Source organism: Oxyura jamaicensis, chromosome 4 (assembly GCF_011077185.1).
Source record: "Oxyura jamaicensis isolate SHBP4307 breed ruddy duck chromosome 4, BPBGC_Ojam_1.0, whole genome shotgun sequence".
Taxonomy (NCBI): Eukaryota; Metazoa; Chordata; class Aves; order Anseriformes; family Anatidae; genus Oxyura; species Oxyura jamaicensis.
Window position 1 is genome coordinate 37253239 of NC_048896.1, and position 14980 is coordinate 37268218.

A 14980-nucleotide genomic window follows, 5' to 3' on the forward strand; every position below is an offset into this window, starting at 1 on the left:
GAATCAGCTGGCAGCTTAAATCATAGGCTGAGAACTACCAAGTGTGTTGCTTTTGGCTTGGAAACCCCAAGCTAGAGTCTCTTGGAAAACCTTATATATTATGACAGCTCAAACAGAAAATTCTCCTTCCTAAGGTAGGGAGCGCAAGAGATGTCATTAGCCTCGCTTATCTTCTGATTTCTGTCAACGTTTCAAAAACAGCAGCAGATTTAAATTGGAATTCCTATTTCCCTCTCAGTGTCTGTAATAATGAATCTAGTTAGTCTGGGATGATGAATATAGTGGCACAGAGACCGTAATTAGAGCCGGGTATCTGTCCTGTTGTAATCCCTGACAGAACACTGCGTCTTTTTTCCTCTGCCAGGTTTATAATGCAGTGTGGCAGCAAAGGGCATTTTGCCTGTTTTTGGGTGGCTTGCAAAGTTTTAAATACCTGTTCCAGCCCTGGAGGGGGTGCTGCCTAAGGCACTTTGTTTCCACCTATATGACAACAGACAACCACAATAAAGTAAGGGAAAGAAACCGTCTGTCCCCAGGAGGACAGAGGTGTCATTTTCTTCATTGCGAAGCTCGCATGTTTTGTCACTTGGTTCACTTCAGCTGTGGAAATCCCTTCTCTGCTTTCTCTGACTGACTGAGGCCTGTGATATCTGGCAGATCAGGATGTCTGATGGGATGAAGTAGGCTGCAACCCTTCAGAATAAGAGGCTACTGTCCTCACCTTGCTCCTGCTTTCCCTCTGGCTTATCTCAGCCATTGCAAGGCTCCGTTTGGTAACAAATAGCTCAAAGTAAATGGCCAGCAGAGGCTAACAGATAAGGAAAAACGTGTCCTTGAATGAGGGAGAGCGTGAGAAGAGGCCGCTCCATGCTGGCTGGTGGGAGGCAGGGAATCAGGAGGGAGAAGCCTGGCAGTGTTAGGTCTGTTTCCCTTTTCTTTCATTATATCCCTTCACTTTCTTTAAAGGAAACTCTTTCCTGCTAGACACAAAGAGAAATAAGGGCAGAGATGCTCCTCTGGCTGTGGGCAAGACTGCCTGGGATGATACAGAGCCATGAAAATGGTAGACAAGATAGCTCCAGCCCTCTCATACTGCGTGCATCATTGGGGGTTATCATGAGGTCCAGCTGGGGCTGCAAAGGATCTTGTCATTATTCAGTTACTAAATTTGTGGCAATTCAGAATTTTTTAGATAGGAAACCACTTGATTACTGTCATTAGCTCAGTGTTGAAATGAAAATTGATACTATCCCATGTCCGTTGTTAAGTAATTTCTGACCTGAGATAGGAGAAGAAAAAAATCAGCCTTGGATTTGCTGGGAGAAACGATAGTTCTTTGTTGTGCTGAATCGGGAGTGAGGTTATAACAGGATTAGCCTAGCCCATCCTGCAGGATATGGCCCTCTCGTTGCACAGAGGGTTGTATTTGGTGATTCTTGCTTTATAGCAGCTTTCGGCCCTCTGTTCCTTAATGTCTCGTGCAAGTGGATTTCCTTGGCTACTTCACGCAAAGCGTAAGCTGAATATACGTGAATGTTTAGTCAGTGATGGACTGTGAGCTGGGTAGGGTGGCGTACAATGCTGCAGGTGGTGCAGCATTGTCTGTGGTGCCAGTATGCTTTCCGTGGGGCTAGAATTACCTGATCCTGGCAATGTATTCTTGCTCTGGTAACTTGAAATGTTTGTCGGAAGCAAGAGGCAGCGGGTCCTCTTGGTGAGCCACATTCAGTAGCTTAGCAAAGAAAATAACCAACAAATAGTGTCTTTGAATCTGTCCACGTGGAAGGAAGAGGAAGTTCCCCCACACCTGTTGTGGGCTAAGCATTACCCACATCAGATACTGCTACAGAACTATTAACATTTGCTAAATAACACCCTGGGCTGGTGGTCTCTAAACTGCAGTGTAGGCAAAATGAGATCTGCCTGCTCGAGATTTGTAGGCAAATGAAATGCAGAAGCTGTTAATGCTGGCCTGTTCTTGAACCCACTGACAAGCAGTGCTTTTTGAACAGAGCTCAGTGGGAGGCGGTCACAGTGACACTCATTTTCCTATGTCATTTGGCTGGGAGTGTTGTTTGTTTGTCTGTAACCTACAGCTGGGGCACCTTGATCCCAAAGGAGGAGGAGGAATCGGTTTCTGCAGATATGGGTAAGTAGTGTGGCAGGCTGCTCCTGGCTAGCTGGCTGCACCGTGCCATCTGAGGGATGCTCAGCAGTGTGTGTGCTTGTGCCTGGAGTCACAGCCTAAGTCGTGACTTGGCAAAATGGATTCCTTGGGAGCTGCAGGCTACTTCTGCTGCACATTCAGAACCGTATTGGAGGGCTCTAAGCTCTTGGGAAGGGTGAGAGGGAAAATGCTGTGGAGAAATTGCTGTTTGAGTGGTCAGTATTGACAAGTAATTTTGAGGTTTTAAGTTGGCGTTGTGCCCATCTTGACAATATTCCTGTCATCTGCTCTGTCTCTTCTCCTCACCCTGTCAGTAACATAACTTTATTGGGCCACATGAATGCCTTTGCACATATAGGATATAAATTGTCGTATCCTTGTGCTTGTTGCATTGCTTACATATAGTATGAGTTGGTATTTAGTAAAAGGAAAAAAGGCGCTTCCACAACAAAAAGATCAAGAGCAGGTGGGTGCAGAGGGAATTTAAGCACTTGAGATTTAACTTGGTTAATCCTATACACGCATCTAAGTTGTCATGGTGCATCCAAGCTACTAAACACCTCCCCCAGCTCTAGTTTCTCTTTTATAATTCCATTTTCCACCCACAAACCAGGAATACCAAGAACTGCTTATCACAGCCTCTGGAAATGAGTATCAAGAGGGTTACTAGGAACGCGTGGAGGCTGGTTGCAATGAGAGCAGCAGTTTGAAGGTGCTGAGAACAAAACAGTCAGAAAAAGCTGGGCTCTGGGCACGCTGTTCAAGTTAGCTCCTGGGTAGCTCTAGGTCTGAAGCTCACCATTGCCTTCAAGATCCAGTGTGGGAAGTTTGGATTTCCTGTTTACAGCTGAGTATCACCAAGGCACCACAACAAGCATGAGGACCTCCTGCTGCTGGTATGGTCGGACCGCAGTTTGCAAGACATTTGTGTGATCTCTGGGCCTGTCACCAACATTACATGGCAAGTGCTTTTCTGTGGAGGAAGGTAGCTGTGACACGTATAAATGCTATGGTTATTGAGAGAGTAAATGCTAGATGGAGGGTTTTATAAAACTTACTGATCTTGATGAAAATGGCCGTGGAAATTAGGAGTTTGGCTTTGATGAATTTTTTGCTATGCTTTTTGGGTTTGGTGTAGTTTGGTTTTGGAGGGTTGTTTTTTTTTTTAGCCGGTAGTTTTTTCAGGTGTGTTAATGATACTGGCTTGTGAAGGTCTGAATTGGTTCCTTTTATTTCTGGGAAAGTTCAAGCAGATCAAGCAGCTGTAATTGCGCTGCAGTGTCAAGAAGGTTAGAGATCTGAGGGTGACACAGGTGAAGAGGTGCAGGCTACGTGTGCTTCTGGTAGTTCTGAGAATCGTTTTAATGAACGTGAGTGATGGGTGTTGATGTGCTGATGAGAGTCAGAGCCAGTTGCTTGTACACTTCAGCTCACAATTGCACTGATTGAGACTTAAATGTAACTGCAAGGCTCCTCTTGAAAACCTGATTAAAGCAATAGCAAGGCCAAAGGGAACATTTTGTGATTTTTTTAATATATATTTCTTTTTATGAGAAAGGACCGTTACATAATTTCCTGTAGATTTGTTGCTAATGTTTTAGGGACTTTTTGTCCTGGATGCTATTTATTTATTTGCTTGATTGCTTGCTTCCTGTTTCCAAAGCAGACAGATTTATCTTGCTTGTCATTAAGTTCTTGGTCATGCCTGTCTTTGAATCCAGTGGACTTCTAGAGGAGTTTGTTGTCCGTGGAGCAGTAGTACTGCCAACTCCAAATCTACTGAGTCCGTGAGTTGCATGGGCATTGTAAATGCTATGCTACCTTTGGGGTTGGCTTTTAATTTTTTAAATCTCCCTGACGAATCATTGCTAAGCTCTTCCATGCGGTCATGTTGTGACTACGTAAAAATAAAGACAGTGCTTTGCATCGTGAGCTTGTGACCCGACCACAAATACCAGAGGTCTTTGAATGCTCCCAGCTGTGATCAGTTTTTATCACTCAGTTACCAGATGGTTCTGACTAAAAACATGGGTATCCAGAGTAGACCCTGGAAATCTTTTAGAAAATAAATTTCCATCAGATCCCTGTGTTGATAAAACTGCAAGCATGGAAAGGAAATTTTGACAGATTTCTAGAACATTGGTAATGTTGTAACGGCTCGTCTTCAGGAAGGCCTGCTTTTCTTCTTTCTTTTTTCAAGTGCTGGATAAACCTAGAGGTTTGTGACAGCAAGGGGCAAAGTCCTGGTGCTGAGGGCATTCAGATGGGTACACGTTCGGTAACGGCATGAAGCGATCTCAGAGCAGGGGAGAGTTGCTCCACGTGTCGGTTTGGGACCACAGGAGTGTGCTGCGTGGAACAGACCCAGTACAAAGGAGTTCGCTTTGGCAGGCCCTGCCTGTGGCCCTGTGTTCACAGATGGTTTCCTGATCTTCCACTGGTTTGGGGGCAGCTGAAGGAAATAGATTTGCTTTCTGAAGCTGTGAAATAGCCTCGGATAGTGCTTGAAGAGCTGGTAAAATGAAAATCACTGGCAAGAAATTTGTGAGGTTAGCGCTGGCTTTGTAGCTCGTGGGGGAGTGAAGAGGGGTGATGTGTAAGCATGCTGTGCAAAGCCTGAGTTCTGGCTATTTTAAAATCACTGAAGTCCCCTGCATCTCAGTGCTCCGAAATACATCCCCATGACTTCAGTCTCGGTCGTTCAGGAGGACACGAGTGCAGTTGCCACTTGGCTTTCTTTTTCTATTGCCTAAAGCAGATGAAATAGGCCTGGTTTACAAACCTGGTATCACGCTGCTTCTGAAACTGTTTGCTCCAGTGCCTCATTTGTATTAGTTCACTGCACACAGTTGTGCTCGGAATTTGTGGATAATTGGCTGGGCTTTCAAAGCTCTCTCCGTGAATAGCTGTGCTCGTTTTTGGTTGAGGGTTTTCTGCGATTGCCAAGAATCTCTTTGTTTGGAAAGTCCAAGCACGTAGCCCTAATAACGCGTGTTCAGAACTGAACAGGATGAGAAATAACACCTATCTTTCTGCTTCAGTTATTTAATAGTGCTTGATAACTTTATTGGTGCTGGAGAGATGTAGGGCACTTCTTTGTGTTAGCTTCTGCTGTTCCTGCTGGTTACTGCAAAAACGAACGCTACCTTCCTGTGTTCTTGGTAACATCCCCCCAGAGCTGAGGGTGCAGGTTTTATATCAGGCATGAAGAACGTGTGGTCAGGGCGTCCTAGCTGCTGCTCCGGGACAGACGGCAGCACTGCCACTAATACTTGCTGCCGTGGTTGCTCACCACCCTGTTCCCTTGTAGGTAGGTGTGAGGGGGAGCCCAGGTGCTGGGGGCTGCTGCTTTCTGGGCAGACCCTTTGTTGATGCACAGCATGTTTTCCCTACAAGCTGATCAACGTTTATATGGAAGCAAATAGAAGTATAATACTTTCTGTATAAATAAAAAGGAGGATCTAAGCAGGACCTTGCACTTGGCCTTGCTGAACTTCATGAGGTTTGCACAGGCCCACCTCTCAAGGTCCCTCTGGCTGGCATCCTTTAAAAATCTCATGGGATTCTGCTCATCCCCTTCTGCTTTTTAGATGATATTTTAATTACAGTTTGGCTAGGAAAACAACTGAAAGAGCCCCTCTCCCAGAGATTTATGTCCTGTTAGGTGAAGGAGATAACTGCAGAAAAAAAGGAAACTATTCTTACAGCTGCAATGTGTGCGACTCCCCTTCCCCCCCTATTCCCTTAGGCAGGAATGCATTAAACAAATTAGGAGGAGAAGAACCAAATATTTGCCATTCTGCTTGTTTATTCTGTTCAATTTTCTGTTTTTGTTCTGTTGACTGTACCAGAAGCATGCTGGCTTATGTCCAGCTCAGCCAAGCCATGTGTATTGCTCGTGGACTGGGAATAAACGCATACAACGGGGAGGCAGGGTACGAGGAAGCCCTTCTCTTGCATGCCTAATAGTACAGGTGCAGTCAGTGCCCCAGGGTGTCTGCAGTCCCAAACAGACCATCATTCCTCAGGAGAATTGTGCTGTGTGTGGATGGGTTTAGAGAGATGCTGAAGTAAATCTTGATCCAATAACTGTGCGCGATATCCCACAAATCAGGTAAAGCTGTCCAGAAAGGAAAGTCTGTGTGCATTTCTAGGCAAAAAAAAAAAAAAAAAGTCACCATTTGCTTTCAGTTCTGACTCTATATCATTGCTGTTACTAGCCAGAAATGGGTTGTTGAAAGTTAGTCTGCTGCCAGCCAGCTGATGCTCTGTGTACGAAACCTGTTCTCTGGCATTTAGCTTGAACTTCTGGTGGAGTTTCGAAGTGGCCGACTCTGGGTGGACCAACCTGTCCAGAAGATGAAGCCTTTGCTTCCCAGAAAGAGGTGGCAGTACATAAATGGCCCAGACTTTCTGTCTGCCAGTCTGCCTGGGACGTGCCTGATTTTGGGTAATGAATGCCTTTAGGGAGAGCATGTGAAGCGGGCTGTTTGATGCAGTGAGGAGAAGGCTGGAGGGATGTATCTGGAGGATGCGAGAGGAATGGAAATGCACTGAGGAAAATAGCCAGGTATTCAGCTGCTGGAGGGAAAAGATCCTACCAGAACAAGATAAACAGCTTCTGGAGCTAAATCAGCCCTGCCACCTGTGCAGGATAATAATGAAAACTACACATCATCTTCATACGCTGCTCCTGAGAAGAGCAAACAAAGTATGTACATCCAAGCTGCTCCCAGGGACTTGTTTTTGAAATTTGTCTTTCTTGTAACAATTGAAGCGCTCTCCATTATCCACCTTTGAAAATAAAACATTTGATTTGGGATTCAATAAAAGGCTTGAGTGAAATCAAAACCAAATGTCGTTTTAACATTCGTGTTCTCCTGAAAATGAGTTTAAAAGCTGATGTTGGTCATCTTGAAACAAAGGGCCTGCATTATTGGAGCAGAATTACAACTATTATTATAATACTGATGTTCTTCCAACATATTTGCTCCCTCCTTTGCCAACTAGCAAAAACCATTGTGCAGTGCTGCCTCTCACCACTGGCCGTGTAGTGGTGTCTAACTGGAAATTTCTCCTTTGAGTCCATGCAATTCTTGGTCATTCTCCCCACACAGAGGCAATCAGCTCTGAGGAGCTCTGTGGTAACAGTCAGGATGGCAACTTGCAGCAGAGGGAAGGAAGCAGACATCACAGATGACGGGAAGAGGTGAGACATGAAAGGCCTGAGCCTTCATAATACCTCAGGGCCTTCTGCTGAAGACCAGTCCTGGCTGGCTTTGGGAACTGCCCTGGCACCTCTCAGGTGACAGTATGTCTGTCATCCTGTACCCCCTGGCATGGTCACCTTGCTGCTAAACCACAAGTCTGGGGTTGGAGTATCTCAGGCATGTGGCTGTGAAGGAACTGCTAGAGCACCAGCTCTGCTTCTAGAGCCTTTCTTGAGTAAAGAAAAGGTACTGAGTGACCTCCAGTAAGGAGTTCCCATGGCACATCCAGGCCGCCGTGCTCTGTAAAGTCCAGAAAGCCATTGTCAGCTGGGAGGAGATGGACTGGTCGGTAGTGGGTCAAAATCAGAGAAGGTTTGCTCTCTGTTTCTTCCAGAGCTGTGATCAGAAGGGCTGTTCATGAGGAGCCTGCGAGCAGCGCATGCTGTGCTGCCCTGCTTCGTGCTGCAGCCATGGTGTGGCCACCCCTGACTGTTAGCACTGGAAGGCTTCGTGCCATCTTCCCAAAACTCACCTACCGTGATGTGCTGGTCTGTGTGTGTTTATTTGCCCCTCGAGTGGTAGAAAGAGGAGTATATTGGTATGATACGTTATAATAATGTAGCGCACTATGCTGACTCCAGGCCTGACGTACTTTACATAAAAGTTAGGAGCCTGCTTCGTTCACCACGTACGAAGTGAAAGCAACAAGGAATTTTGGTTTTCCTCTATTCAGTTAGTATCCAGCTTGCTTGTTGGTGAGCAAGGGCATGGTCATGAATGCCTTCCCCAGCAGGCTAAGGGTTCTGGCTGAGAGTTATCTCCAGCCCCTTCTTGAAGCTGACGCATTAATTAGCTCAAAAGGTCAGGATCTGCCTCCACTGAAGGCTGACAAGATGGACCCTGACTCTGAGGCACTCAAGATGATGGAGGAAAACTGATTCTGTTCCCAGGCTTGCTCCCTGCTTATTATTTTTTAAATCCACGGTGGTTATTAGTATAAAAGGTGCATATTCCAGCCTCAAGCTGCTGATCAAAGGACTCATCTTGAAGCAAGTTCTTTTGTCCTTTCTCTGAACGGCTCTGTAATCTCTGCGTGCCTGAGGTGCTCAGATGCAAGCAAGTAGGAAATCTGTGATTTCTTGGAGAGGTGACTGCTAAAATTGGAAGGTGCAGGTTTAGTCCCATCAGAGTGAGCTGTGCCTAAAACCCCTTTAGGGCCTCTTACCCCTTTCAGGTGAGTGTGCTGTCCGTAAGGGCATTGCCCCAGAAGTGGGGCTGCACACACCCACTGATCCCCTGCAGCTTCATGCTTTCCACACACTTTATACACTCCACTGACACAACTAATGATGTGCTCAGTTCTCATTTGCAGTCCTGCTGAGGTGACTTGTTTGGCTGTGTCTTTGCGCTTTGGGAGTCACTTCTTCCTCTGTTTGCCAACTGATAGCACAGTCTTTCCAAATCTGTGGTGGCTTTTCTGACTTCCACTGTAGATGAATTATAATACCAAGTCTGTTACTATCAAGGTATATTGCACAGAGCAATTTGATGCAGTCTGCAGGTGCCAGGTTGAAAACTGATGTTTTAGGAAAGCCAAGTCAAACATGCCAGGTATTTACTTTTTACCAGTAACAAAGGAAAGATTGTACTTTCATTATCTAGCAGCTAGACCTGTTTGTCAAACTAGAAGTGATCCCAAATACTCCGTTCAAATCTATAATTAGTTTGCTGTACAAGAATGTATTTGCTTTTTGAGTTTGTCCAGTCATTTTTTTTTGAGAAACTAGACAAGATTTCATTGTAAGATCAATGAGGAAACAAATTATTCTTCTTTTTTCAATTCAGAGAAACTCTTATTTCTCTCCAACTGCTGGGCTTTTTCTATTTGATACAGTTTTAAAATACTCTATTTCTATTTTGATGGGTGAAAACACTGACAGGACAAATAAATTTGGAAATGTCTTAGTAGTTTTTTTTTATTTTTTAAAGCAGAATTTGAAAAAATGCAGATGGATTAAAGTGTTTCTTTACTGATTTTTTTTTTTTTAACCTGATGATGGATTTTGCATGTTTTGGATGTTTTCAGAAATAGTGGCTAGTCATAACACAAGTACTTGTGTTACGTCTCTCTCTCTCCCTCTCTCTCTTTTCTTTTCTATTTTTTATTTTCCTTTTCTTAGGCAGGAAGATCCTCCGAGACCTTTTTTGCTGCACCCATGCTTGAGGAGCTCTGATGAAGAAGTAAGATTCCTGCAAAAATGTTCTCAAATTCTGGTGTATTGTCTCCTACCCTCAAAGGATATCCAGTCTGTCAGCTTGCGCATAGTCCTTGCAGAAATCCTTGCAACAAAAGGTAGAGCAAAGATCAGAGATGATTAACCATTTGCACATGTATAGTATTAGTAATTATAGACATCTTTATGCATGTCTTGATACTATGTTTATAAATCCTCAAATTTAATTTGTTATGATGACCAGTAGGACAACTTGTTTTCAAAAGTAAGCATTGTACTTACTTGTTTATCCTGACTTGATGTCAGGCTGTTTAGCACCTTTCAAGATAAAACCCAGTTTTGCCCATTCATTTCTTTTATTTTTGTCACAGGGGAACCCTTTTGCTTACTTCAGGGGCACTATTTTTATTGATCATATGAATAATTCTGACCTGTTCTGCTTTATTCAGAAATAGAACTCATAGATTTAAGGATGTGATTATAATTGAATCATGATACCAGAGTTTCTTAGTCATTGATTTATCTGCTGTTTTTTTTATTGAGGATTTTCTATTTTGCTTTCTTATCAGATACTCTTTAATCAGATTATAAATACACAAATAATTTTTTATCTAATTGAAGTCAAATTCAGAAGTTATGAAGTCTCAAGTATATTATGCAGTTCAGTTCACTTTTAATTTTCATTTGTAAAGGCTGTAATGTCATGATGTCCAAGGCACAGAGCAGAAAGAATAAAAAGACTTGAAATTTCCCAAATGGAGGTCAGCTTTCTCAATGTACATCAATTTGTGTAATAGCACAAACAGTTGTATCAAGAAGAAAGGTATGTGCAGTCTCAAATGTACTGTGTAGTCCAGAAGACTGGTTTGAGATTTTTTAAAATCATTTTTTAAAATTAATTTTTGCCTTGTATCTGCGATATTCTCTCAAAGGACAGCAGTTATTCGTCAACACAAGGATTTTGTTTTAAAATATTTTTCCTCTCCAGTACTGAAACCAGTGGTGGAACTGCTGAGTGATCCAGATTATATCAACCAAATGCTACTAAGCCAGCTGGAGTACAGAGAACAGATGAATGAACATCAGAAGAAAGACTACACATATGCTCCTTCTTATGAGGAGTTCATCAAGCTCATTAACAGCAACTCGGATATTGAGTTCCTGAAACAACTGAGGTATTTGATGCTTCTCTGTAGCTTATTTAAAACTAAGCATGCTTCTTTTGCCAGCCCATCGCTGGGAATTAACTGTGTTTTTTATTTTTAAATTCAAATTTAGATTTCTTTTTCTCTTGGTGAAGTGGAGACAGTAAGGATGATAGGGCACAGCATTAATTAAATCTGTAATATAGTTGACTTCTCAGTTTGGTGGTAGAAATTATTATTATTTTTTTTAAAATTCCACTTAGCTGATGGTAGGTGGTATACCAGAGATCACTCTATTGTTGAAAGGCATACCAGGCTGTTTTTTTGCAGCTTGCCTCAGTGAAGTTAGATGAAATAATATGTGGCATTTCCACTAGTGTGTGGTATCTCTTCCGTGAAGCATGGCTGGGGACTGTGGAGGTCTAGGGTCTGAACCGTAGTGACAGTAGGGACCCTGGTCATTCAGAGCTGTTTGCTGTGATTCTGTGATGTGGAAAGAAAGGTTTGAGTTCCAACACACTTTACCATTGACTTAGAGGTTTTCCTGGACTGTTGCAGTGAAGTGTTTCCCAGTTGCAGCCTTTTTAAACATGTCAATGAAGTTTGAAGAATTGCTTAACAACCTAAAGAAAACCTACTCACAAATCTGTTTCATTTTACTGGTTCCTAGAACAAACAGTACCTGCTCACTTTCCTGCTAGCTTTTCCTCCCCCTCACAAAAGTCAACAGCTAATTTTCTTCCAACTTCCATCGTGACGTGGGATACCCACGTGTGTCTTGAGCCCGCTTGCCCAAGTACAAGATAATGTTTATGCTTGCCTTATCTTTATGGGTGAACTGCTTCTCCTGTGATTTCTGATGCAAGAGGGTAAAGAACAAGTGAGTGGAAACAGGCAGCAGGGATGCTATTCTGGCAGAATTTCTGTGTTGACTTGGTTCTGTTGAGCACATCAAAGCTTTAGAGGACTGCTGAACCCATTTTCAGAGTGTTGGTCCTAATCTGTTGCCACTAACCAGAACTGATATTTTTCTTCTTCCCTGACTCCCTTCAATTGCTGCCACAAATCAGCTTTCTTCCTAAATGGCTGCAGTAGCATCTGAAAGACACAAGCACATCAATTCCATTTGGTGAGCTTTGGGCCATCTGTTGTGACCCAGACCTTTTATTAGATGCAGCTTGGTCAGGCCAAGTATTGGTGTACCAGGATGGACTATGTGGGCTACATAAATAACTTCTTTCTCTTCTTTTCCTTGATTCTGAAACCACTTGCATTTCTGAGACAGGAAAATGCACTTAGGTGATGGTGAAATGATTTTGTTGCTTGGCTACTTATTGCTTATCTGCTGTAAAATTTGCTCTTTACTCTGGGCCAGTGTGCCTTTACTGAGAGCAGAAATTAGTCTCTATTAGACTCTGTCTAAAACCTAATTGACATCACATTTATTAGCATAATCACACTAATGGATCTGCTTGTTTCAAAAGAAACCCAGCTCTTCTGTTGTTGTTGTTCAGGCACAATAATGTTCAATGTGCTCTCTTTCTAGCTGATAGGTCACCTTAAACTGTGCTCCCTCATATGAGGTAGCAAATTTGCTTTATGAAATAGCGTGGTTTTGGCTGCACTTAGGTTTTCGCTTTCTAGTCTGTGGAGTCCAACTACTATTGTCTTAAGATGTGTTCTTCTACAACCAGTGTAATGTCGATCACTGGATTAATGTTGATTAAATGGATTATTTTTTTAATTCTGTTTGTTTCAAAGGGAAAAACAGTTTTTGATTTTGGGGGCTGCGGTCTTCCTCTGCTGCATAGAGCCAGTCCCTATGAGATCAGTTAAGGAGTGTTCCTCTGCAAGGAGGAGGACCTCCTGTTCTCTTTGCTCTCCAGCACTATGGGAGCACTTGGAGATGGGTCAGCCTGCAGGCATCTCAAAGTCAGGTAGTGTATTTCACAAAGCTTTTGTGATGTAACAGTGAAAGTTTGCAGACTGATGTCAAGGACGCCAAACAGTGGTCTCTATATTGATGAACAAAATAAATGGTATTTTATATGAACAAATGAATATTTCTGCTTGTAATTCACAACAGTGAAGCACAGGAAAAATCTATAAAGAAGGAATTAAAGAGAATCGCTTAGTAACTGGATATTGAAAGGGACCCACAAAGATCTCCAAGTCCAACTCCTGACTCCACACAGGGCAACTTAGGAATTAAATCATGCATTTAAGAGCAGCTAAGTAAGGTAGAGTGCATTTAACACAGAGGAACATGGTTAGATTCTGTTGGAGTAACAGGAATGGGAAGGATGCTTCCAGTTCTCTTCCTACAATAAATAAATTGCTGGCACTTGTACTTAGTACCTAACTGGGAAACCTATCTATTCTGGGTAATTATACTCTATCAAAAATTCTCTTTCCTGGTTTTACTTGAAAATCATTTTTCAGCACCAGTTCTAAGCTGGTACATGGCATTTATGAATGTTCAGCCTCCTTCGATTGCTCCTAATGCTGCCACGTAACATCTTGATAAAGAACAGATTTAAGTAGAAACATTTTTCTGTGTAGGCTTAGCCTTGAGGAAATTTATCCCAAGGCTCTACAGTTGCTGGGAAACTCAGTATTTCTTTCAAACATCCCTGCCATGCTTTATCTTTAAAGATGGATTTAATTACTGCCTATTTAGTAAAATAAACATAAAATGTGTTGTTGAATCAAGCGGTCTGTGAGCTCAAGTTCCTGGGTGCCCTCTAATATGTGCAGGGGACGTTACAGCACATGAGTCCCAGCAGGCATCTTTTCAGGCTGATTTCATTAGCAGAATTTTGCTAATCTTCTTGTGATCAGAACCAGGTATTTGTTATTGGTATAGGGAAGAATTCCCAGCTGGATCACGAGAAACCTATGAGTGAAGGGTTTTGTGGCCAGGAGATCAGAAAGGAGTGGGAGGCTGTGTGTGGTGGATCTCGTTGTAAACAAGTGTGCCAGCTTTCTGCCTTGCAAATGGCTTGCCCTGAATGGCTGGTAATGGCACCAGGATTTTCTGAATCTTATTTTCTCTCCTTGGTTAGAAGCATTGCCTTGAAGAAATACTGCATTGATTTTCTGCATTGCTTGCATGGATTTTATTTTTAGAACTTATTTAAGCGATACAATAACTATTTATCATAAATTTGGAGACCATTTTGAATTCACAGCTCTTTAATATCTTTACTGGGCCTCTAAATTTTGGTAATTTAAACCCTTATCAGAATTTTTCTCTATTTGTGGTAACATCCCTTCTATTCTTGTAAGGAACATTTGGAGAGCTGATGTTTGTTTTCATAAAAAGTCATTTGCTGAGTTTTTTGAGGAGCTGTTTCGTAATTTTTTTCATTCTCATACCTTTGCTTTTTAAAATTGGTATTCATTTGGAAAATACAAAAAACAAAGACAAGGGAATGCTGTATGGTTATCTACGAACATCATTCAGATCCCCCCCCTTCTAATGTTTAACTTCATTGTTGTCATGAAGTGAGGCAGAGTTTAAACAACACAAAACGTGTTGTCCCTATTTCTTTCAAGAGCAGAGAGTTGAACGGTGAAATTTCACCATCATTTCCCCTCAGATTTAAATTAGCATGGATAAATTGGAAGGCTGCTACAAATGAGGAGGAAAAGATGAATTCTGCACGAGGGGTATGAAACAAATTCACTTAGTCTATCAGAAGAAGACTGGAGATGAGACTTGATGAGTTAACATCACAGAGAGTAAATAGCAATAAGGAAGTAACTGGTAGATAGTCTTCGTTCTGCTTTAAATTTCAGCATTATATATTTTTTCAGTTATTTATTAGTATAGCAGCCAAAGGTTACTATAGCATTCATGATAAGAGACCATTATCTCTGGTGTAGCACGTCCTCTTTTACTGAAGATATGAGGGAAAGAAATGAACAAGACAAAGAACAGAGGGAAGAGATCAGAGTGGAAAGTTGGCAGTAATTTACACGTGGGCCTGTGACTGGTCGAGTTTGTCATATACTGCTCACTTTTTGAAAGTAAAATTAATACGTGACATTTATAAATTCCAAAGCTGTTTACTCACCCAGCACCATGGGGTAAGTAGCAGCTAGATATTCAGAGCAAACCTGCAGGGAGAGAGGGTGGCAGTCTGGCAGGCCCAAAGTCACATTTGCGCCATGTACTTACTGGATGCGTTAGGTGGAACCTTAACAGACAGCTACTTGGTC

The 14980-nt window shown here is 42.5% G+C and overlaps 1 protein-coding gene across 2 annotated transcripts in view; it reads left to right on the forward strand.

Moving 5' to 3' along the window:
- SNX25 (sorting nexin 25) overlaps positions 1–14980 on the forward strand; it is an 82431-nt gene that overhangs the window by 21369 nt on the left and 46082 nt on the right. For both annotated transcript variants that reach the window (XM_035324247.1, XM_035324248.1), the window contains exons 4-5: positions 9558–9730; positions 10600–10786. In XM_035324247.1, the coding sequence (XP_035180138.1) occupies positions 9558–9730; positions 10600–10786 (360 nt within the window). The remainder of the gene's footprint in view (positions 1–9557; positions 9731–10599; positions 10787–14980) is intronic.